General features: G+C 58.3%; 1 protein-coding gene across 1 annotated transcript; it reads right to left on the reverse strand.

Annotated features, from left to right (window-relative positions):
* Positions 1–210: 210 nt before the first annotated feature.
* Positions 211–23,263, reverse strand: VOLCADRAFT_118582 (uncharacterized protein; the record flags this gene model as incomplete). The annotated part of the gene is made up of 30 exons (XM_002954069.1): positions 211–485; positions 2,443–2,683; positions 3,511–3,646; positions 4,666–5,071; positions 8,251–8,911; positions 9,436–9,763; positions 10,082–10,239; positions 10,697–10,826; positions 11,011–11,098; positions 11,841–12,006; positions 12,617–12,775; positions 13,029–13,731; positions 13,960–14,560; positions 14,933–15,072; positions 15,118–15,262; positions 16,150–16,291; positions 16,591–16,689; positions 16,905–17,057; positions 17,361–17,477; positions 17,810–17,863; positions 18,406–18,453; positions 18,655–18,741; positions 18,988–19,106; positions 19,468–19,630; positions 20,189–20,280; positions 20,587–20,809; positions 20,849–20,953; positions 21,161–21,299; positions 22,354–22,509; positions 22,977–23,263. 30 exons carry the CDS (start codon positions 23,261–23,263, stop codon positions 211–213), a joined length of 6,321 nt encoding a protein of 2,106 aa, XP_002954115.1.
* Between the last annotated feature and the right edge of the window lie 114 nt (positions 23,264–23,377).

A 23,377-nucleotide genomic window follows, 5' to 3' on the forward strand; every position in this document is an offset into this window, starting at 1 on the left:
TATCCCTCCTGCGCTGTTCTGTTGTCATCACCGCCGTTCCATGTGATGGGTCCCCCCCTTTCCATTCTATTGCACTCCAATGTTGAAGGTCAACCGGAGCTGTTTGATGCGGCCGCATTCACGGACGGCAGGAGCCTTCTTGCCTTGTGTGGGAAGGAGGCGACAGGACCAGGTCCTGCGGCGGCGTGACGGCAGGAGGACGCTGAAGACCTAATCAAGGCCCGCATGTTTGGATGGGGGCCCGATGGGGACCCGCTGCTGCTGTTGTTGCTGTTGCTGTTGCTGTTGCTGCTGCTGCTGTTGTTGCTGTTGCTGCTGTTGCTGTTGCTGCCATTGCTGCTGTTGCTGCTGTTGTTGCTGTTGTTGCTGTTGCTGCTGCTGCTGCTGCTGTTGCTGCTGCTGTTGCTGTTGCTGCTGTTGCTGTTGCTGCTGTTGCTGTTGCTGCGGCGGCCACAGTTGGTCCGGCCCTAAGGACTGTGCACCCGCTGCTGGGTGTGTCAACGTGAGAGGAGTACTGCGCTGGCAGTTCACCGCGCGGTAGTGCAATGTGGCGGTGGTGGCCACCAGGGGGCCTCAGGGGCTGTGACAACGCGTAACGACTGTTTCTTTGAACCAGACCGTGGAGACGCTTTCTTTCTTTCGTAGTGTTCGGCATTATGTATGTATGTGTGCGTGCGTGTGTGTGCGTGCGTGTGTCTGTGTATGTTATCCTCCGTGCGCGTGCACATGCGCATGCAAGGTGTGCAACTCGCTTGTGCGGCGGTGCAGGCATTGCAGCTCATTCGGGTACAATATATGTATTGCACAATACAAGCGGGCCGGGCTGCTGTGGGACTCGGATATAAAGAAGGGCCCGACTTTGTCGGGATAGCACCGGGATTGGTCACATCCATATCTCTCTTCTTGCGACAATCGGACACCAGGCCGGTGGTGCTGCGAATACGGCAGGCCCCAGAAGCGACGCGACACATCACCGCGTACTCGTAACTCCCCTTCCACAGCTCATGCAACCCGGTCTTACCTCACAGCCACTGCGTCGAGTCTTTGAACCTCCTTCCCCAAGACCCTCCGGTGCTTTGACGTGCTCACAAACATAACATTAAAAGACGTACTCGGTTGCATAGAGGTGGCCGAAAACGCCAACACATGGTATGTCTAAAACGCGTGGAAAGTGCGTTGAGACCGAGGAGCTGACTGGGAGTGCAGAAGACTGTAGCAGGCTGACAACCAGGTCAATGCCTGATTTGGCAACGACGAGCACATTCCTCAGCACTGTTGCATCCCGCCTCACCTGCCGAACGGCTGCCAGGGTTCACCTGGGCGGCCTGTACACGTCGATCGGGGTCCTCACATCCCACATGTATAGTTTGGAAGGTTTCAAAGCTATCGCACAACAATCCACTAGGGAGATACGCTGACGTGAAGGTGTTCCATCTAGTCGGCATCTCCGGCTACATGGAAGGTGCCCGATTAGAAGGTGCCCGTGCCAAAACTGGTAACTACCCAGCGGTTGATCCGCACACGGCCGGATAAGGCCGTGTGTTGTATCCTGGGCGGCGTATCACGGGATCTGACATCCGCCGATCAGAACTTTCCTGTAGTCGTCATACAACACCATGCGGCACGAGGCGGATTAGATATCTTAATGCCATCAAGCCCTGCTGCTATTAGCTGGGGCGCTGCGAAGTTCGGGCAGTGAAGCCCCCCTGCTTCCCGTCTGCGCCGCCAGACAGTCACCGGAACCCCAGACCTAGACTTCACCAGGCCCCCTGTACGTCCCAAACCCCAATAATGCACCACCCCGGTCCCACGTCCACAATTGGCGAAAACGATACAAGGGAGCGCACACAGCGCAGCCTGAAGCGACCCAACTGCGACAAGATGCCCTCCAACTCTGCAGCTCTGTCCCATGGGACGCTTGACTGTCGTACACCGAATGCGTGTCGTACGATAAGTACCCTATCGATTCTGAGTCTGATATTGTCTCCCAACAGCCTATCATTCGGGGATCTAGCTCTTCTTGGCGCATGGTTAATAAAAAACGCCGGTATACTTGACGGGGTACCCTTCCTTAACCGCCGTTAACAGAGTCCAACGCTCTCCTAACAGCCTCCAACAGCATCGTTACAGTCCCTAAGCCGAGGATCGCCTTTTAGCAACCCTAGCGGTGTCGTACAGCCTCCAACAAACTACATCAACCCATAACGGCACATAATTGACTGGTACTGATAAACTCCTCATATTCAACATTACCGCCAGCTGGCTTGAAATCATGCAATATTACCACAGCTGCCTGCAAGTCGTGTGCAGCCTTGTGTGCAGTACCTTACGAGCTGTGTAGTTGAACACGGGCCAACATGCCTGCATGCAGATGCATGTGCATGTCAGTCCAGCCCCAGAGCGCGCCTGGCGTGCCGCCACCATCGCCACCACCATGACCACCTTCGCCGCTGCGGCCGCATCCACTGCCGCACATCATTACCACACAACAGCCAGAGTCGCGAAGCTGCCGCAGCAGAGCCACGAGTTCCGTCTCCCCCAGGGCCAGCGAGAAGGCATCCACGTCCTCCACAAGCACCAGCGCGGCACGGCGAACCAGTGCACGGGCCACAGCCAGTCGGAGCAGGCCCAGCTGTGATAGCGCATTGCCGCTGCCCTCACCTAGTGTGGTGAAGTAGCCATCCTGGAGCGGGTGCATAGTAAAGCGGAGCCAGGGGGATGGGGAGTGTTTGGGGGGCTTCAGGAGGTTGGTGAGGTGGTGTATAAGGTAACTCATTACAGCTACTACTCCCGGGGGGTTTCTGGGGTGGCAGCGTGAGTGGCGGGGTGGTGTGGTCGGGGGGGGTGGGGGTTGGAAAAGCGTTATTCGGGTTGGGGATGGGAGTAGTGGTCGGGAATGGGGAGCTGGACCTCGTGGGCTACCGGGGGGCTGTGCTTGGGTTTGTGTGCGGTTGCGTGTGCGTGTGCGTGTGCGTGTCCTAGGTCCTCCAGGGAAGGACCCGGAAGAAACCGGCCGAGGAAAAGGTCTCTATGGGAGGTCAGGTACGCAGCTCTGTCAACTTGACGGGGCAGCCGGAGACAGGTGAGTAGAGATACATACACACTAGTTCAGGCACGACTGGTAACGCACACATCGATGCCTCCGAAGGTTCCGGGATCGAGACGGGCCAAGGTCGAAAATCCTTCCGGCGGTGGAAGGTAAGAGTGCCCCTAGTCGATGGACGGTGGTGACCTGGGATAAAGTAGACCTGCGGGCTGACCAGGAATGGAGTTGAGCCGCCGTTGATTCAGCAGATTCCTTTGGATGCCGGCGGTGGGTGCTGAACCTGATCAATCCACTGAGAAGTAGGCTAGAGTGACTGGATGAGGGTGCAACGAGATACCGGGGAAGGCAGGGTTTCGCCAGGTAGCGGCCACGGGTGAAGATATGGGCCCTCTGGCCTCCCCCCGGCCATATTTTTAGGTATTTTCAGGCACTCCAGTCCGTGTGTGCCCCGCCTCCGGACGTACCTTCAGCGTCATGGCTTCCTCGTGCAGTCCGGCGGCTTGGCATGCCTGCCGTACATCTGCAGTACTCACGGCCCGCCACGCCGCCGCCACCGCCACGTTGTCCTCCAGGGAGGTCCGGAAGACCCCGCACATCGACCTGCCGCCACCGCCAGCCCGTTACCACCAGCGCCGCCGCCATTGCCGTACAGGCCAGGGAGGGTACGGGATTTTCGGCTTTTATCTTATGCAGGTCCTAATCCGGCCTCCCTCCGTTCGCCGCTTTCTTCTTTTCCTCCTTCTCGTCCTCCTCCTCCTCCTTTTTCTTCTTTTTCTGTTGCTTTCCGAATAAAATTGTAGACCCTAAGTCGTAATTCCTTCCATCTAGCCTGTCTAGCTGCCCAGCCGCTATGTATTGTAGCTTATATGTGGCGGGAGGGAGGCGAGTACAGCTCAGTTATGTACGGCAGCCGTACGGCTTATCATTTTCGTTTTGTTTTAAAGCTCCGTAGATCCGGCAGTCTGCTTTACAACACTATTGGAGCTTATTGTTGTTATTTCACTTCCCTCTTCCTCCCGCCCTCAGTGTTCCTCGTTTATAAGCGGCAGGCTCGGCCCAGTTGGAGACCTGGTGATTGGGCAGCCCACTCGGAGCGCCAGACACATCACTGTACAGTGATCACCGCACGGCCGCAGCGCCTTTAAAGTATCGTTGCACGCTAGGAATGTTGCCTGGCCAGCCCCGCTGGCCAAGGCGCAGTTCATGCGTCGCTGACGCTTCAGGTTTGCCCTCGGGGCGGGTGTCAAGTGGACATGACGTGGTCATCCATGCGGCGTTCAGCCGTCTAGTGCTGTTTGTGTGTGTGTGTGTGTGTGTGTGTGTGTGTGTGTGTGTGTGTGTGTGTGTGTGTGTGTGCATTAGTTCTCCCGGCCGTGCTGGTGCGGCCGCGCTGGACAGCGCTGCATGCGCATTGACTCTGTCGTGCGGCGCTAGACCGCACTTCGGTGCACTACACCCGCCCCTGGCGCTCCGAGAGCAGCTGTCTGCAGTTGTGTAAGGCCCTTGCTTGGCAGCCCCGGTTCCGCCTCGCCCTGTCCTATCCGGCGCCTCGAACGCGACTGTACAGCAAGCCGTGAAGGCTATACCACATAACGTGCATATGAAAGTATGTAACGCACCTGCTGATGAGGGCCACCCTGGAGCGAGGAGGTCGCAGGTAGTCCTGACGGAAACTGAACGCCGCCCATTCCCAGTCAGCGGAGGCCGGTACAGAAGCCGCTGCCGCCGCCGCCGCCGCCGCCGCTGGCATTGGCATCGACACCGGCGCCGAAAACTTGTCAGTACGGTTGTTGCCGTCACCACCCATCCCGCCACCAGGCTCGTTACAGCTGCTGGCGGTAGTGGCTGCGGTGGTGGCGGCGATGGGTGTGCGGCGCAGCAGTCGGTCCAGGGGGGACGGTCCCAAGAGCGCCGCGGCGGAGGGCAGGGCGGCGGAGGGCAGCTGAAAGGCCAGACAGCCCTTGTACGGCGGAGTGCGCAGCATCAGCATCGACAAAAGCCCGTGGAGGCCCTCGACATCGTCGCCTGCGGTGTAGTGTGCAAAGTGTAGTAGAGTGTAGTACAGTACAGTGCAGTGCAGTACAGTGCAGTACATTGCAGTGCAGTACAGTGCAGTACATTGCAGTGCAGTGCAGTGCTGTACAGTGCAGTGCCGTACACTGATAGGAAAGGGAAAGGATTGAGCATGCTGGAAATAAGTTTTTGGGCGGGGCCCCAGCGCGAAGCGCCCAGGGGGGCCCCGACCTGTAGGATTGCCCATGTCCGTTTGTGTGTGTGTTCGTGTGTGTGTAACGGACCAAACATAATATCCGCCCGGCTGAAACGCGTTATAGGTACTATACAGCATTCTCTATTGCAAGGTATCTCGCATGTAGCCAACAAAAATCGTATGAGCACAAACAAGTTTGGCTGCCTCAATTGACCGAGGCCAAAGTCACATCAACGCCTCTCGCGCTAAATTTCATCCCGAAAGGTACCGCGTATCTCATATTTGAATTCTTAGATGACGGCGTATGATAACTCGAACTCCCAGGCCTTGAGTGTGTAACGGACCAAACATAATATTTCACCCGGCTGAAACGCGTTATCGGTACTATACAGCATTCTCTATTGCAAGGTATCTCGCATGTAGCTAACAAAGACCGTATGAGCACAAACAAGTTTAGCTGCCTCCATTCACCGACCTCAAAAGTCACATCAACGCCTCTCGCGCTAAATTTCATCCCGAAAGCTGCCGCGTATCTCATAATGGAATTCTGAGATGACGGCGTATGATAACTCGAACACCCAGCTTGTGTTACCATTTGCCGGCATGGGCAATCCGACTTGCCACCAGCAGGCCAACATAATTTGCTTTCATTTCTCTGTGAAATACACACGCTGCTTGTTTGTACATTTACTTTGGCCAATGCACGGGGCCTCCGGAGACTTGCGGTGTGCCCCGATGAAGCCCGCGGCTGTGGGGCGGATTGCTGAGGCCGCTGGCGCTTCGGGGATAAACATCACAGACAGCACCGAAATTCACCCAGCTTTCGTTACCATTTGCCCGCACGGGCATTCCGACTTGCGGTCTGCCGCACTGTCCATGCGGCATGCACCCGGGATGGATGCGATCCGCGTGGAGCCCGCAGGCGGTGCTGACGATTCCGCCGGTGCAAGCTTAGCTCTCACACCATCAGCACTGCTGCAACAAAGCACATCTCCCACTGCGTTGACACTACCCATCAATTGTCACACTTGCCACCCTTGCTACCGGCCTGTACGGATGCAGAGGGCCCCGCCCTTTTTCCGGCTTCCTTGAAGCCGACACCCAATCTTGTCACAGGCGGGGCTGTTCGGAGGGGTCTGTGCTGGGAGGGGACTCCACCAGGGGATTCCTGGTGATTACAGATAGGGAAAAACCCCGAACCGTAAAACGTCCGGAGCCGGAACCGGAGCCAGGGTAATGCATACAGGAGTGAGAGCGCCGGGTGGGATCGACCGAAGGAGGAGAAGTATGTTTGATTATGCCTAGCTTAAAATCATATCATTTAATTTTTCAATTTCCTCTTCACTTATACTGTCGTACGGTACGGTGGCCCAGCGGTCTAAGGCCTAGGATTAATCCTATCCGTACGGGCGCAAATTCGAATCCTGCCCGTAACATAGATAGAGAAATGATTTTCCCCCTGGGAAATCCCGGTATCGGATGCCTCCTGCTATGAAAAATTACCGGGGCATTGCAGTTTGGGGGTCCCCTGTGCAACCTTTACGTCAATATCATCGGGAGGCGACCCACCAATTACTGTGAGGGCAACAGGCTACGTGCCGCTAGCCAGGCTGGGTGTAGGCTTGGTTTTGGTACCGAGCATCACTTGTTTACATTAAGGCATCTTGTCTCAAAGCACACTGCGGCCGGAGCCAGGCCGATTTTTATCATGCAAATTGACTTTAGTAAGGCGTTCGACTCCGTTGACCATGAGACACTTGGGGCTTCCTCATGTCGTACGGGCGACACGGGCGCATCCTTGATTCTCTGAAGGCTAGCTACGCTAACGTGAAGGTTCGGGTTAAGTTGGGGAATAGGTTGGGACCCGAATTCACGGTGGGGCGTGGTGTGAAGCAAGGGTGCCCCCTTAACGTAACCCTTTTTGGACTCTGCATAGAAGTGTTCGCTCATTTAAATTGATCCTGACGATGCTGATTTCCGTGTACGCCTTCCTAGCCGATGGAGCACCCTCCGCGAGCAGAGTGTTAGCCTGGCGGGCGGTGACCTCACCAACCTGCTTTTAGTTGACTGGTGGCGACAGGGCACGATAGAGCTGAATGCCCTCTGGGGCTACCCGAAGCCTACTGCAAAGCGACGGGTATGGCCACGAATGCCGCCAAGTGTGAAGTCCTTATTTTCGGGGGCACTACACGTGAGCGGAAGCGGCTAATGGAAGCTGAGTACCAGCTAGGTGGGGTGGGGTTGCGGGTTGAGTGGTGGACAAGCAAGGTACTAGCCTTTCTTACTAGCTTAGGAGCGGAACCCCCCACTAATACGCGCGGTGATGATCTTGTGGCGTATTACGCCACCCTTAAATTGCCAGTTCTTAAGGTATTTGCGAAGCGGCTTGATGCACGGTGGAACTGTCCGAATACCTTGGGTGACCCCCGCGTTTTCCCCATAGGGATTACCGGAGCCAAGGCTTGTCGCTATATGAACTGGATGGGAGCGGCCCCGCCTAGGGGTGCGCGTCTCGATTGGTTGGAGCACACTAAAGTGACCATGCCCCAGCGACTGCACCAAGTGCTCATGCGTTTCCGGTTAGGCTGTTGGAAGTTAGAGGTTAATAGGGCTCATGGGCGTGAGCACCGCGCGTACCTGCAGGCTTTGTGACTGTGGAGCAATGAATTGCATGTTTTTATGCATGCCCCGCTTACAAGAGCATACGGGCTAAGTACGATGGTGACCTAGTCTTTGAGGGGCGCAGCATGCGCAGCATTATGACTGAGGCGCCACCCCTGGCATTGGCCAGGTACCTAACGGAAATCTGGGAGGCCAGGCACGTCGCGCTGAGGCGCTTCACCCTGAAGCGAACGAAGGAGGATGATAATGGCCTCCCGTGTACCCGCATCAATACTAATATAACGTGCCGGCTTTTACAGATACACCCGCACTTGTGCGCGGAACTTGTAACTTGTAACTCTGAACCCCGCCCTGACCCCCGGCCCCCGCACACCTGTCACCACCACCGCCTGCCCCGCCACCACCTCCAAATGCACGTCACGGAGCAGCAGCCGGTCCTTGTGGCGGCGTGACGTCAGATGCACTCCGCTCAGCTTGAATCCCCCAAGTAGCTGGCCAAAATCGGGACGTGGCGGCCGTTGCGGCCATGGCATCCTTGGCCCTGCTGCTGCCAAGCCCCATCCGCTAGCGGCGCCGGTGCCAGCGGATGCCACCGCGGCGCTGCCGCCATGGTACGAGCGCGTGCCGTACCCCACCGTGGCTCCTGTGGACCAGTCTTCCGTGGTGGCGACCGGGTTCGCCTCCAGGTCGGAAAGAGCGCCTCGCTCTCGCGCGTCTGGTGGTGCCGTACGGGATAGTAGGGGTTCCGCGAGCGGGCTGGCGGTGCTGGCAAGTGTACGACAGCGTGAAGCGCCGCTGCTGCCGCCTCCGCCGTCAACGTTTCGGAAGAGGCTGCGCCGCGGGACCTCTTCCTCGCATGGCCTGTCGCGGGGCCCTTTCTCGCCGCTGGCCCCACCGACACTGCCGCCGCCGCCGCCGCTGCCGCCACCGCCGCTGCCGCCAGGCACGGCACCGAAGGTTCCCCTGTCGTGCAGTTCCACCAGGCGCTCAACACTGCCCAGGCCGGCCATCAGCCTAGCCCAACTGTCACTCGCCTGTAGACGCGTCCGTGAACATGGATACGGTTATGGAAGGTTAGGTGGATGGAGCGAAGGACATTGATTTAGAGGCTGATTAGAAGTCCTGGAGACTCCGCCCCAAACCCGTAAAACCCAGTATTTGCCTGGTTGCAGCATTAAATCTCGATAGTTGCCCAGATTTTAGCATTCAAACCCAGTAGTTGTCCGGGGTTTAGCAATAAAACGCAGTAGTTGCCGGGTTTTAGCGTTCAAACCAAGCAGTTGCCGGGTTTTAGCGTTCAAACCAAGTAGTTGCCGGGTTTTAGGGTTCAAACCAAGTAGTTGCCGGGTTTTAGCGTCCAAACCAAGTAGTTGCCGGGTTTGAGCAACAAAACCTAGTAATTGCCCGGGTTTTCGCAGTAAAACCCAGTTGTTGCCCAGGATTCAACAGTAAACCCTAGTTCCATCTTCTGTTTTCCAACTCTTGCCATCCAGCTCAAGGCCGGCGCGCCGCCCTATTGTACTTCAACCCAACCGACCCCTGCACAGCACCACCCCACCTGCTTCAGCCCCTTCTGCAGCCAACTGCAGTACTGCAATACGGCAAACAGCGTTCCCACCGTCATGACGCCGTCAAAGAGCGCCGCGCCGCCCAGTGCCAGGAGACTAAAACGCAGCGCTGCACTGAGCAGCCCAGTGATGGCGCCATGACAGTGCAGCAGGCAGTTAAGGACCAAGGTGCTGGCGAAGTAGTCAGCGGCGAAATGGCGGTAATCTTCAACGGCAATCGGCTCCAGGCCTAGCGCCGAAACCAGGGAGATGTGGCCAAAGATGCTGAGAGTGAAACCAAACATGCGCCCCATGGCCTGCCGTACCTGCAGGTTGAGACTGCGTACGAAAGACACGGGCGAGATATATTAATGCGATTTGGATGGGAAATGTGGATATTGGACAATGTTAGGTCGGGGCGCGGGGGAGAGGGTGGGAGCTTGGAGGGGATTGGAGAGGGGAAGAGGTCGAAGGGCCGGGAAAGCGGAGGGACTGTGTCTTGTGTGTTTTGGACACAACACCGTGTCGTGTGGCGGGTTCTCGCCATGAACCCAGCCATCCCCCAGGTTCCCGTCCGCCCCCCATTACCCACCATCAAACCACCCACCTCAACACCCACCTCAACATCACCACCCACGCCCCACCCCGTTCACCCACCGGCGCAGCCACACGCCCAGCAGTCCAGCCTCCGTCAGGCCCACCGCCCCCACCAGCAGGAACGCAGCCGCCAGTTGGGGCCGGTTCCGGAGCAAGTGGCCAGCAGCAGTGGTAAGAAAGGCGGCAGCGCCCAGGAATAATGTGACACCCTCCACGAACTGAGGGGGGTCGATGTGTCCATGGGTTGGAAGGGGAGTTGGTTAAACTGGGGAGGTGACCAGAGGGCGAAACCTGGTAAAGATTAGGTTGAATGAGAGAGGGGGAAATTAGGGGGTTGCCCCTGGGGTTTGGAGACGCGGTCTCAGGCGTCTTGGTCGTGTTTGGCTCCGTGTGTGTCATTCCCGTCCTTTCTTTCCGTAATCCGCCCCTCATACAGTCTCGTGCGTTACCCTCAGCCCTCACCCTCCCTCATTCTGTCAAGCACTCCGCATGTTGTGTGGGTCCTCCGGGGTCGCGTCGGGCCTCTCGCGTGTCCCGCGTTTTGCTATGGCCCTTCATCCCCATCACACATGACATTCATTTCGCCCTCACCCTCACCCTCACCCTCACCCTCACCCTAGCCCTCACCCTAGCCCTCACCCTAGCCCTCACCCTCACTCTCACCCTCACTCTCACCCGGTACAGTGTGGAGGCCACAATGCCCCGCAGCGTCAGGGAGTCCCCGCTGGTGCGAGCCATGAGCTCCCCGGGGCTGAGGCGCGCGAAGAAGGGCAGGTCCTGAAACACCACGTGCTCGAAGAAGCGCCTGTCCGGGGAGTGGGGGTTAGGCAGGGGTAATATCCAAGCAGTGTGTGTGTGTGTGTGTGAATGTGTGGATGTGCGTGTGGATGTGTGTGTGTGTGTGGATATGTGTGAATGTGAACAGACCGAGTAGGTAAGAGACCGAGCCCCTGCCCATCTTTAGCCCGTCTGCCCCCCTGCTTGCCCACCTGAACAGCTGCCGCATGGCATTTCGCGTGAAGAGCTCCAGGATGACCCCACCCAGCAGGGCGAGGAGCGTGTCCGACAGGATTAGAGCTGGAGGACAAAAAGTCGTCGATCAAAGTGGGGGGGGATTGTTAAGGAGGGGACGGGCGAGGGGTTCCGGAAGGAGGTTGTGGATGAAGGGATTCGGGTGCTTTCCCTGTCCAGGTTCGAAACGTCCATTAGTCTCTTCACCACCGCAGGAACCCGGAGTGCGGACGACGGGGTGGGTGGATGGGTGGGGTGCTGCATGTGGGTGTTGGTGAAGTGGGAAAGCGATGTGGGCGGGTTGTTCTGGTGGAGGATGGAGGAGGAGGAGGTTGACTAGGATGGGGTTCAGTTTTAGCAAGGGTATTTTACCCCTGCCCTGCCGTCCTCACACATGCATACTAACCCCCTCATCTCTCTCGCTTTCCCCCCCTCTCCCCCCTCTCTCTCTCACACACACATCGATACACACACATACACACAACATCACACACACACATACACACAGCGCGGCATCTCGCAACAGCCCTCCTCCGTGTTTGGGAGAGTGCCTCCCTAGGCGGTGTCCTTCCGTTAGCGCAGTTAGGAACCCGTGGGCTAGCGGGGTCAGCTAGCTGCTCTTGGCTCCAACCAGGTCAGGTCCTGAAGTTACATGTGACGTAATCGAACACACACATACACACACACACATTCAGTCCTCTTCTACACGCACATACACAAAACGGCTCTCCGGCCACCTACTCCCCCCCCTGCTCAGCAGGCGGCAGTACTGAGCACCCGGCAGTGGGGGTGCTCTAATAATCCGCACCCGCGGCCAGCAGCAGATTGTTCCAGAACTGAGCCGCGTCCAGTTCGTTGAAGGCGTCAAACAGCGCTGCTTCCACTCGGGGTACACACAGCCGCGCCACCAGCCCAGACAGCATCAGCGCGTAGGCCGACAGCAGCAGCACCTTGTCGATCGCCATCACCCCAATCTGCGCAATACAGCAGGATTATCAGTTTCCTCCCCAAAAGATCATCACCCCATTAACAATACCGCAATCAAGCAAGCAGGCGAGCAGACAGGCGGTATATTGGGAGATGTTTCAGGAGATGATAAGGCCCCTCAGGAGTCTCAGGTACACACGTGTGTACAATTCTGAGACCTTTCGAGGTCGCTCGCTCTCCATCTGTCTGGCCCTCAGCGTGTCACCCGGGGGTATTGGCTGGCAGTCATCAAAACACACACACGCCCACATATGTATGTGTTTAGGCATGCATATACGCACACGCACATTTATACATACGTACATACGTCGTGTAGACCTTTGTGTAGACGATTGTATGTAGGACGATTCTTTCAAATCGGTGTAACACGTGATTTGTATGCGTTCCCACTACAGGCCGCCCTGCTGCGGCCAGGCAGCTGGACGTTGTTATGCGACCATCAAGGTCGCATGAGCATTAGGAAAAGAAAAAACAGCAACGCACGTGTGAGATGTAACCAGCCCAGCCCTGCCCAGCCCAGCCCAGCCCAGCCCAGCCCAGCCCAGCCCAGCCCAGCCCAGCCCAGCCCAGCCCAGCCCAGCCGAGCCGAGAACCCACCACAAACATGACCAGCTTGGCCAATGAGGGCCTCCGCCGCCTTTGCACCTCGTGATCCGCCACCAAGGGTGTGTAATCCTCATCGCCACAGCCGCCAACGTCAGCGTCACAGCCGCCGCCGCCGCCGCCGCCCAGTAGGCTGCCCCTGGCGGCAGACATCTGGAGGGCGAGAATGTGTGCGTGGGCGAGGATGCAGACGTGAAGGACGTGGGAGCATGGCCACCACGAACACGACCAGGATCCACATGATCTGCATGTTTGGGATGTGGCTGCGCATTCCTCCCATCCTTTTCAGCACCACGCCACAAGTCCACGTGTTGCCCGCACTGTACAACAATCGCAGCAACCACCGCAGCTACACCACCAGTTAACCGAATCAACCACCCACCCACCCACCCACCCACCCGCCCACCTGGTAAAATGAGCCCAGAGTATCCAGCGCCGTCTCAGACTGGGGGGCCGCTGACAGGTAGGTGCTCGAGTACTGCAACCAGTAGGAAACGTTTTCGAAGGCGCCCCCGCTGCCGCCGCCTCCACCACTGCCGCTGCCGTCCGCTGGCCATTGCTTAGGCAGTCCAGTGGGGCCGCCACCGCTGCCACCTCCGCCGCCACCACCACAGCCGCCGTCACCGTCGGCGCCGTCCGCAAGCGCATCGGATGCAGGCGCTGACGTGATTGCCGGACTCGGTGGGTGGTTGGGCTGTGGCGCCAGCCGTCGCCACGTCGGCGGCCTCGATGGCGCCAGCGGCATATAGCTCCCAGCCGTGAACTGGGGCGGCGGGCTGGTGTTGGCGTCGTCCTCAGCCGCATGCTCCGCCGTATCTTGTCTCGCCGTACAGCCCGTTGGTGTGACGGTGGTGGCAGCGGCGGCTGCGGGACGGCCGCAGGTATCGCTCTGCATGGAAACCCCAGCCGCAGGCGCCATCGTTAGCGCCGGGGCCTGCCGCTGCGGCGGCGGCAACGTGGCGCCGTCGATGGGCGGCGCTAGCGCGTCCCCACTTCCAGCGTCGCACTGCGGCGGCTGCAGCGGTGTCGGGCGGTCTCCCTGGTAGAGCTGTTGATGGTGGCCGAAGCAGCTCGTATCGATGAGCTCCTTCATGGCCACGTTGTGGCTTCTGCGGTGGAAAAACAAACTTAGGAGAGGTAATTTACCACTATCGTTAGATCAGCCGTGCTGCGAAGATGTGTGAAGGAAAAGGAGGAGGTATTGTTGAGATGCAGGACGCTAAAATGTGGTCAGGTGTCGAAGTGAATTTGCCCGAAAACATCGAACACTGCAGAAAGGCAGCCGTTGAATGCAAGACTGGGAGGTGGAGGGGGCCTGGGGAACTCTGATCTCTGACCTCTGGCGCTGTCGCACTGAGCCAGCAAGCTCCTGAAGAGAATGCTCCAAAGTGCTCATTCCGCCGCCGCCGCCAGCGCCGCCGCCACCGCAAACACCACCGTCGCGAGCACCGCCACACGGTGTTGTCGTCACTTCCGCCGTCTCACATCGCCCTTCCGTCTTCGCCACGCCGTTGGCAACGCCTTCCCTCTCTCCTCCGCCTCCGCCTCCTCCTTCCAAGCCACCGGCGGTGCCGCCGCCGCCGCCGCCATAACCACGTGCCGTTCCCGTCAGCCTCACGTCAGACGAGTCCAAAGGCGCCAGACTGCAGGCGTTACAGCCGGCGCTGAGTGGCAATAGCGCCTCACGCAGACGCTCGACCTCCCGCTGTAGCTCATCCTCAACGCCGCTAATTTCGCCCAGTTGCGGCCCAACGGCAGCGGCGACGGCGGCAGCGCCTCGGCCGCCGCCACTAACTGTCGGGCCATTGCCGAAGGTTCGTTGCGAGCCCGATGCCGCCTCCACGTCGTTGCCTACCCGGCGGCGGATGACTTGATACACCCGCCCTCCACCTGCAGCTGCGGCAGACTGCATCGCCTCCCAATGCAGGCTGTTGTCAGCTGAGGTCCGCCACGTATTGGATGTACGTATGTGTGTGATGAGGGGGCAGAACATTGCTGGGTGCATTACCGTGACAAAACGCATAAAGGGCAGCGCGCAAAGTGCATGAAAGATGTCGACATATAATAAACAAAGGTCAGGGAGCGACATTTCACACCGTGCGTACATACTTACATACACACGTACATACGGCTACAAACCCTTGTCACCTCCCCTGGCCCTATTTTGGCAGCGGCCAGCTGACGCCGCAAACAGCAGGTACCGAACCCAACCCAACCCAGCCCAACCCAATTGTTGCCGCCAACCGACACTAATGCCCCACTTGCTCTCACAGAACCACAGCACCACCGACACGTACACCCGCTGCTCACCCGGCACGTACGGCATCTCCGGGCTGGCGCTGCGGGCACCTGGCGGCGGCCGTTGCGACTCAGCGTCGCTGCCTCTCTGCCGCCCAACAGATCCCGCCAGGGCGCCGCCACCACCGTCGCCTCCGCCGCCGCCGCTGTCGCTGACGGTGGCCCATGGAGGGGGTGCGGCAGGTGCCTGGGCTGACTTGAGGGAATGTACGGCAGCGGCGGTGGCTGAGCGCAGGAAGGCTGAGGGGTCGAAGGTGGGTCCGGAGTCAACGAAGTCCACTAGCGACGGCGGGAACGTCAACAGGCCGAGGTCCAGGACACTCTCCTCGGACTGAACAAAGCCTATTTAGGCAACCATGGCAACGTGCAGCGGGAGGGAAAGGTGAGGGGAAGGGATTTAGGATGTAGAGGCGAGCGCGGAGAACGTGGACCGTGGACCGCTCCACCGTAATTGCTGCTCACACCATCAGCCACTCCAGCACCCCAAAACGGGTGGGCAGCTACGTGCAGCTACATGTCAACATGTATCCTTTGCCGGGAGGGGGGGACTACCTGCTAGCCAGTCTACTACCTCTTATCCAGTGTCTTTTCTCCCCCCTGCCTGTTCCCCCGTCCACAGCACCATTGCTCGCTCAGTCAGTCAGTCAGTCAGTCAGTCAGTCAGTCAGTCGGTCAGTCCGTCCGTCCGTCCGTCCGTCCGTCCGTCCGTCAGTCAGTCAGTCAGTCCGTCAGTCAGTCCGTCAGTCCGTCCGTCAGTCCGTCCGTCCGTCAGTCCGTCCGTCAGTCCGTCAGTCCGTCAGTCAGTCCGTCGGTCCGTCCGTCCGTCCGTCCGTCCGTCCGTCCGTCCGTCCGTCCGTCAGTCAGTCAGTCCGTCCGTCAGTCCGTCAGTCAGTCCGTCAGTCAGGCAGGCAGCCAGGCAGGCAGCCAGACAGCCAGGCAGGCAGGCAGGCAGGCAGCCAGGCAGGCAGGCAGGCAGCCAGGCAGGCAGGCAGGCAGGCAGGCAGGCAGGCAGGCAGGCAGCCAGCCAGCCAGGCAGGCAGGCAGGCAGGCAGGCAGCCAGCCAGCCAGCCAGCCAGGCAGGCAGCCAGCCAGCCAGCCAGCCAGCCAGGCAGTCAGTCCACGCCATGCGCCCTTTCCCTTCCCAGTCTGTCCTGGCCTCTCATCCCGCACTCGCTCAAACTCTTCACCCACCCATCCATCCATCCCCACCCCCCACCCCCACCCCGTACCTGTCCGTGCAGACCGCATCTCCCCCGCAATCAGTCGGGCTGCAGTGGCCGCCTTCTTGCCCTCCACCCAGCGCTCCACACCCTCAGTGTCCAGGGAGCCCAGAACGAAGCGCCCACCGTGGCGGGACACCTGCGCGTTCACCTGCAGGTCACAGCACGCGAACAACAGGAGCGGCAGCAGGGGCAGGGGCAGGGGCGGGGCCGTCAATGGCAGCAACAGAAGCAGCGGCCAATTGACAGCAATCGCAGCTGGCAGCACGAGCAAACAAACAGCAGCGCCCGCCACCCGGCTGCCCAAGGAAAGTTCCAGAGAGCAAGGGGGCAACTGGCTCTGGCCTCTCACCTCACCTCACCCCACCTCTCTCCCTGTACTTGTTTCATTGGGCCCCCCACTCCTTACGTATCTCCACCCTATTTCCCTCGCCCAACCCCAACGCACACCTCCTGCAGCAGCAGCCCCCACAGCATGTTGACACCACCCGCCCGGCGGAGCTCCCTTCGGTGCAGGAAGCTAATGGCCACCAGGTGGTCCACCGCAGCCTATGAGGTCAGAGGAATGCGGCAGGTCAGGTTAGTTTGCAGATGAACCGATACCCCAGTACGGACGTCAATCCTGTGTTCTGCACACAACCTGTTTTATTTTGTTGCATCCTTTTCGTCACAAAGGTCCTTCCGACCTTTATGGCGACACGGTGGTACGGCAAAACACACGCGGCAGGACGTTCCTTCACCCGCCCTTCGTCCCATGGCGGTACCTGCATTTTGCGGTCGTCCTCGTGGAAGGGCTTCAGCACCTTGAACAGCTCCACCCTGGACAGCCCCACTCTGCGGTAGTGGGACCATGTGGACTGGTCGAATGCGTAGTCGCTGCCGTGGCCCTTGAGATAGCGAACCAGGGACCGAACCACCTGCGCGCGCAGGCGGAGCGGGAGTGGGTTCTCCAGGGGGAGAGGGGACGAGCTAACGAAGATGCATGGAGGCGCAGAGGCGGTGGGTGGAAATGAAAGATCTAGGTCAAAGGTCTAGGCGGGCGACGGGGTCGGTGTGGTTGCAGGAAAAAGGTGGCGGAGGATGTGAACTGGACGGATGCGGCGGAGAATGTGGGGGTCCCCAGGATGCGGCGGGTTCGTCCCCCGGTCAAAAATGGCGCTAAGACGACGTACAGCCGCCAATTCAGATATACCTAGCCTACCCATCTGGCCCCACCTCACCTGCTGACTAGCAGTGTAGGGTGTTCCGTCCTTCTCCAGCTCCCATACCAGGTGGAACTCAGTTTTGAGCGCGTGAAGACTGGGCCGAATCAGGTCCGCAGCCACGTCCTTTCGAGCCTGATGGGTTTTAGGGGGTTTAGGGTTGGGCCCAGGTGGGTTGGGTGAGTTGGGTCTGGAGTGGAGGTATTTGGAGGTTGTGGCTGATCGGCTCCGGATAGAACCTGGACTGGGATAGCGCTTGGGAGTAGGGACGGGATGTACGTTTGTTTAGCCAAACAACGTCTGTTTCCGACACCGCCGTGGATCACCCAAGAGCAGTGCTACATGCGTGGGTAGGCCGGCTGTCGACCACACCACCACCCACCACACCCCGACCATCACCCCGACCATCACCCACACAGCAGGCCTCACCGTTTCCCCCCCACCCCACTCCGCACCGCACCCCTCACCTGCTCCGTGTAGTAGAGCTCCGTTCTATCTGGAGCCGACCTGAGTATGAGCACCTGATGGGCAAACACCCGTGTGTGTCGGCAATCGGGACAAGAAGGGGAGGGACGAGGAGGGGAATGCAGACGGGCCTGGAGAGAAAGAGAAGAAAGGGAGTTGCGTTCCGGGAACTGAAAGGCTGAAATATCCATCCCAGCCAGCTAGGCAGTATTGGAACATAAACATGTATGCAGCTTCAGTACCAACACATGCAGCGCGGGGTGATGACCTCCCACTGGCGGATTCATGCACATGCACGCATGTACAGACGATGTACGGTATAGTGGAACATACAACGAACAGGATGTGCACCCGTACATATTGAGAATGATACCCTGCCCTGCCCACCACGCGCCCATGTCTAAGTATATACCCATGCCAAGTACCATGCTAAGTACCCATAGCCTCACGCACGTTGTCATGGCAACGGTCGCGTGGCCATACCTCCGCCACATGCATGTATCCGCAGATAGAGACTATGCATGTGTGCAGTAGGGGGTATAGCTACTGATATACCTGGCGCTCCACCTCACGAACACCGCCGCAAAGCAAAGCTCACCTCGTTTTGAGTCACGTCTCGACTGATGAAGTACTCGGCCAACCATTCCTGCGAAAGGCGGGGAGGGCGCAGCGGCCAGAACGTGGGCTGCATCCCCCCATCCGGCAGATCCCCTGCACCGCTGCTTGCGGCCGCTTTGAAGTGCATCGCATCGCGACATGCCAGGAGTTAGTTCATCTCGCCCATGAATGGTTCCAGAGATACGCCTCCGCAGATAACCGGACCAGGGGCATATCGCATGTCGCTCACCTTCCTGAGCACCTCCACGTCCTGAGGCTCCAGAACCAAGCCCCCCAGTCGGCAGCCAGCAACTGCCTCCCGTGCCGCGCGGTGAGCCTCGGGATGAAAATGGGCGGGTAGGTTGAGTGCGTGGGTGGGTGGAATGGAGTTTAGGAAACGATTCCTGAAACGGTGAAATCTCTGGGAGGGGGCGCCCTTCGTGAGGCAGACCGCCGTTCGCCACGCCACCAGCACCGCCCAGCTGGTTACTCCTCAGCCATCCGCGACAGCAGCAACGCAGCAGCAAAGCAGTACACAGACAGGCAGGCAGGCAGGCAAAAGGTGGAAACCGCCCACACTTACCTCGGGGTTGTACTGCTCGACGAACAGCAGCACATCGATGTCGAAGGAGCCAGCAGGCTCGGGCCGGCCGTACTTCTCCTTGAGCAGCTTCCGAGCGATGCCTCCCTTAATGCCCATGCCTGCATATGTCCGTTCGAAAATAGCGGCGGGTAAGGGGCCTCCAGCTGTGTTTTGCGTTTGCGGCCTTGCTTCTTTGCCTCAATGTAAATACACGCAGGACAGCTGTTCTTTCCGGCCGTATCTGGGACATGACCATTTTGGGAGCGTCGTCATGCGCCACCTGCATCTGCGTCAGCTCCCATCCCAGACCTGGATTCCTAGGTCCAATGGATCCACCTTGGTTCCGCCCTGGATCCACCGCGCTGTATCCACCTATCCTGAATCCAACCCACGCGGATCCACCCGCTGGGATCGACCCCCGCTGGGTCCGCAGCCCTGGATCCGAATGCGGTTGATCCACCCGCCCTGCGATCCACCCACCCACGGGCAGGTCCTCTACGAAAGCAGCAATGTGGGGCAAGCTGCTCCACAGCTGCCCCAGTTCCAGGGGCTCCACACACACCCTCACAGGCTCCGAAACCGGGGGGTAATGCACCTCGACCACGGGTCGAGGAGTGAACAGCGCCGGGATGAGCTGCCAACGCTGAAGCGCGAGAGCAGGTAGGAAAAAGGGTGAGGAGATATCGGAGTTTGGGATGCCGTGAGAAAAAGGGAATGGGTTTTGGGGGTTCTGCCCCGGGAATGGTGTGGTTTCGCACGTAAGGTAAACCGTGACGTACGGATAAGGTGACGGGCCACAGGAGGCGGGAGGGTCGAGGGTTCTATAAGAGACGCACATTGCTGGAGGGCTTCGACCCAGGCCGCGAACCGCACGGTTGGGTATAGGATGATGATGGTGAATACGCCGCGGCGGGTTGATCTACGTCGTGCCCCGCGCAAATGGAAAAGCAAGCCAGGCACAAAGAGCCAGGCCAGCACAGGCACAGGCACCCACGATGCCCTTTGTCGCCCTCATCCTCACTCGCCATTCTCGTTGTTTGTATCGTTAGGTAAAACTCTCAGGCAGAACACTACTACGGGGTCACACACACGCACACACACACACACGCACACACACACACAGAACACTACTACGCTCCCCTTCGCGCCGCTCTTGTTGCCCCACTCAACCTGCTGGCTGATCGACTGACAACTCGCTCACCTGTAGGAGGGTGTATCCGACAGCTGCGGCTACAGCCATCAGCACCACCACCGAGGTCACTCGGAGGATGATGTCCCAGGGCAGCGTCACAACTGCGGACCGGAGGACGCCATGGCGGGGTAGCTGGGTGCTGGTTGCCCCTTGCCTAACCTTTCCAATGTCTTGGAGAGGGGGGGAGAGCAGGAACAGGAGTCCAATCCTTTCCCTATCCCTAACCCTAACCCTAACCCTAACCCTAACCCTAACCCTAACCCTAACCCTATCCCTATCCCTATCCCTATCCCTATCCTGGCAAAACCCAATTTGTTTTTTGTTTTTTGGGGTTTCGCAATACCCAATTTCTCGTTACCTTATCCCCTACAATCAACCCCAGCGACCCCACCATCAGACGCCTTCACCTGCATCACTGCTCGCATAGGCGGGAAAGGCCACCAGATCGTCGGGATCCGATCCACATGTGCCGTACAACAGCCGCCGCCCCGGACCCGCCACGGCACTGCCGCCACCGCCATTGCAGCCGTTGTCGGAAGCGCTACCGGTGCTGTTGCATCCAAGCCCTGCTGCGACCCCTGCCTCTGCTTCCGCCGCCTCCCTTAATTCAGAGGTGATGGCGGAACAGTCCTGCAGCTGCAGGCCTCGCCGAGAGAGGCAGATACGGACCTCCTGGAGGACGGGCGTTCCGCCACGTTCGGCGGAGGGGGCGCAGGCCAGGCCGATATGCGGGTTGAAGGCAGAACCGTAGGCACCCGTCAATGCATAGGTCACCTGCACATTTCCAGGGAGCACAGTAATACTGAATAAGGCTAGTAGTTCGTCGGGGAGTCCACGCACCTGTGGACGCGATAAAGGGAGGTGCCAGGCAGCCTCTTGACACAAAGCCGCGCGCATGCACACCCGGGTTCACACATACGCATAGCCGTATGCCCGCATATTCGGACATCCGTACGAACATACGGAATGCCGTACACCAACCTGCTTCAGCGTGTAATGTCGTTCGTTGGACGGCTGTATGCGGGCTGCGGCCAGAACATTCCGTACGTCCACGTGGAGTGCTGCCGCGTACACTGCCGTAAAGTACAACAGCTGGTCCATTTCGGAGCAGGTGCCGTGTCTGCGCGCGATGAACGAACGGGCGAGATGACGCGGGCGAATGAACGGGCGAGCGGGCACCATGACGACATGATCGGTGGAATAGAACAGCGCGACGCCTTAGGAGATCTGAGAGGCGGGAGGCTGTGGTACGGTAGTACAGCTCAACCCGCCGACAGTAGCCCCTCGACATTGTGAATGCGTCCGGACAAGACAGATCAACCGACCGACAGATAGGTAGACAGATTTACAGACAGACAGACAGATAGACAGACAGATAGACGGACAGGCAGGGAGGCAGACAGACAGACAGACAGACAGGCAGACAGACACAACGAAACCGGATATAACGGTGAGGTCGAGGCGTAGAGAGGATTTTGTGCAAGATGGGACATAGCGAAGAAGACAAAAGGGAAACACAAGCGGGATGCTCAGGTGCGCTGTACGGTTCATAGGGTGGTGTTAGAAATACGGGCGCCGTCGGGTAGCCCACGTAAGATGCATGCGTGTCAGCTGATTGTGGGGCAGGAGCAAGGTCCAGTACTTGGGAAACTTCCGCTACGTGCTTTATACATAGAGAACGCGCGTCCTCACGCACACAGGACGTGCGCTAACGTATGCCTGGTGGGTACTGGTGGGTACTGAAGTCCGAATGGTCCGAATCAGCAACACGAGTTTTAAATTTTTAACCGCTGGATTGTGTTGGGGTTCCGGGCTATTTCTGTAGCTGCCCCTAGGTGCCTGATATGGATCTTATCATTTACGTTTTTTCAACATTTCCTGCCGATCTACTTAATTTTTCCTCCTATCTACTTACCAATACATCCTTATTCCTATCTGGTTACTACCCATCCTTTAATTTTCCCATGTTTAATAAGTTCCAAAGGTGAGTATTGTATTAGAAAACGGCATCCAATAGGTGCCTTGCGTTTTTAACCCCAAATGCCTTCATGCCCTGCAGCCTCCGCGGCTTCACCTCGCCAGCTCTCGTCGGCTTTGCTGCTATCCTTGGCTTGCGGCCGGGCGTGCTGCTGTTGCTGATGTAATCAAATACGAAACATCATCCCGCATCGCACCTGGCCCATTCGTGACTCCAAAAGCTGTGGAGGCTGGCTGGGAAAGATGCCGTTACGGGGCTGCGAAGGAAGTAGGCGAGGCTCGCCTCGAAAGGGCCAAGCTGTTGGGAGTCGAACAGCTCCTTCGTACAGAAAGAAGGAATTGGACCTGTGTACCTGGACATTCGCGGAGCACATCTCGGCCTTTTCAGTTCTTGACACGGTGCCTAGTTGCACAGTTGCGCTCTCGCAAAGGGCCGCGCTCGCTACGAATTAACACAAATTCTTGCGATTATTGCGTGGCGAATGCATGCTGAGCAAAATAAAGTTTTGATCTACTTTCTGATATGGTCTATGCAGGCGTACGTCCCTAGGCTTAATCCAATCGACGGCGAATGTAGCGTGTTCGCGAACTGTCATAAAAGTGCTACGACACGCAAGAACGCTTCTGAATTTCAACGACAGGAATAAGAGAAATGAAAAACACTTTCAATTCATGCAAATCGGCGAGAAACTGAAGTTGATAGGAGCGTCGTCGATTCCGTAACTGACAACTGTGTAAAACGTGAAGACGTGAATCTCTTGACCAGCCTCCGCATCTAGCCCGTAATATCTAGTTTGGTCACGCTCGTTTGCTTCCGCACCTTGCAGGCCATAGACCGTGACACCAGAAGCCGGGCGACGCGACGCCTGCGGCAATTATATGACGCGCGGCGCCGTGCGATGGCTTGGAGATTACCGAAGGTGGCCAGTATGTAGAAAGTATATAAAAATCAAAATTGAGCGTTGCGATGGGTGTGGGAATCTCTGCGAAGTCAAGTGGCAAAGGTGGCTGTCGGGCTTGCTCGTTCCATATCGAGCCTCCGGTGCCATACAATGCACTGGAAGGGGCATTGAAGGCGAACATCAAAGCGAGTATGAGGCGCTGCATCTAAATTAGGAGAAACAGCACCGCATAAGATACCCCAAGCGCGCGGGCGAAATTAATTCTACAGATAGTCAAGGAACACGATAGGAGAAATGCAAGATCATTATAAGCATCACT

Source organism: Volvox carteri (genome assembly GCF_000143455.1).
Source record: "Volvox carteri f. nagariensis unplaced genomic scaffold VOLCAscaffold_40, whole genome shotgun sequence".
Taxonomy (NCBI): Eukaryota; Viridiplantae; Chlorophyta; class Chlorophyceae; order Chlamydomonadales; family Volvocaceae; genus Volvox; species Volvox carteri.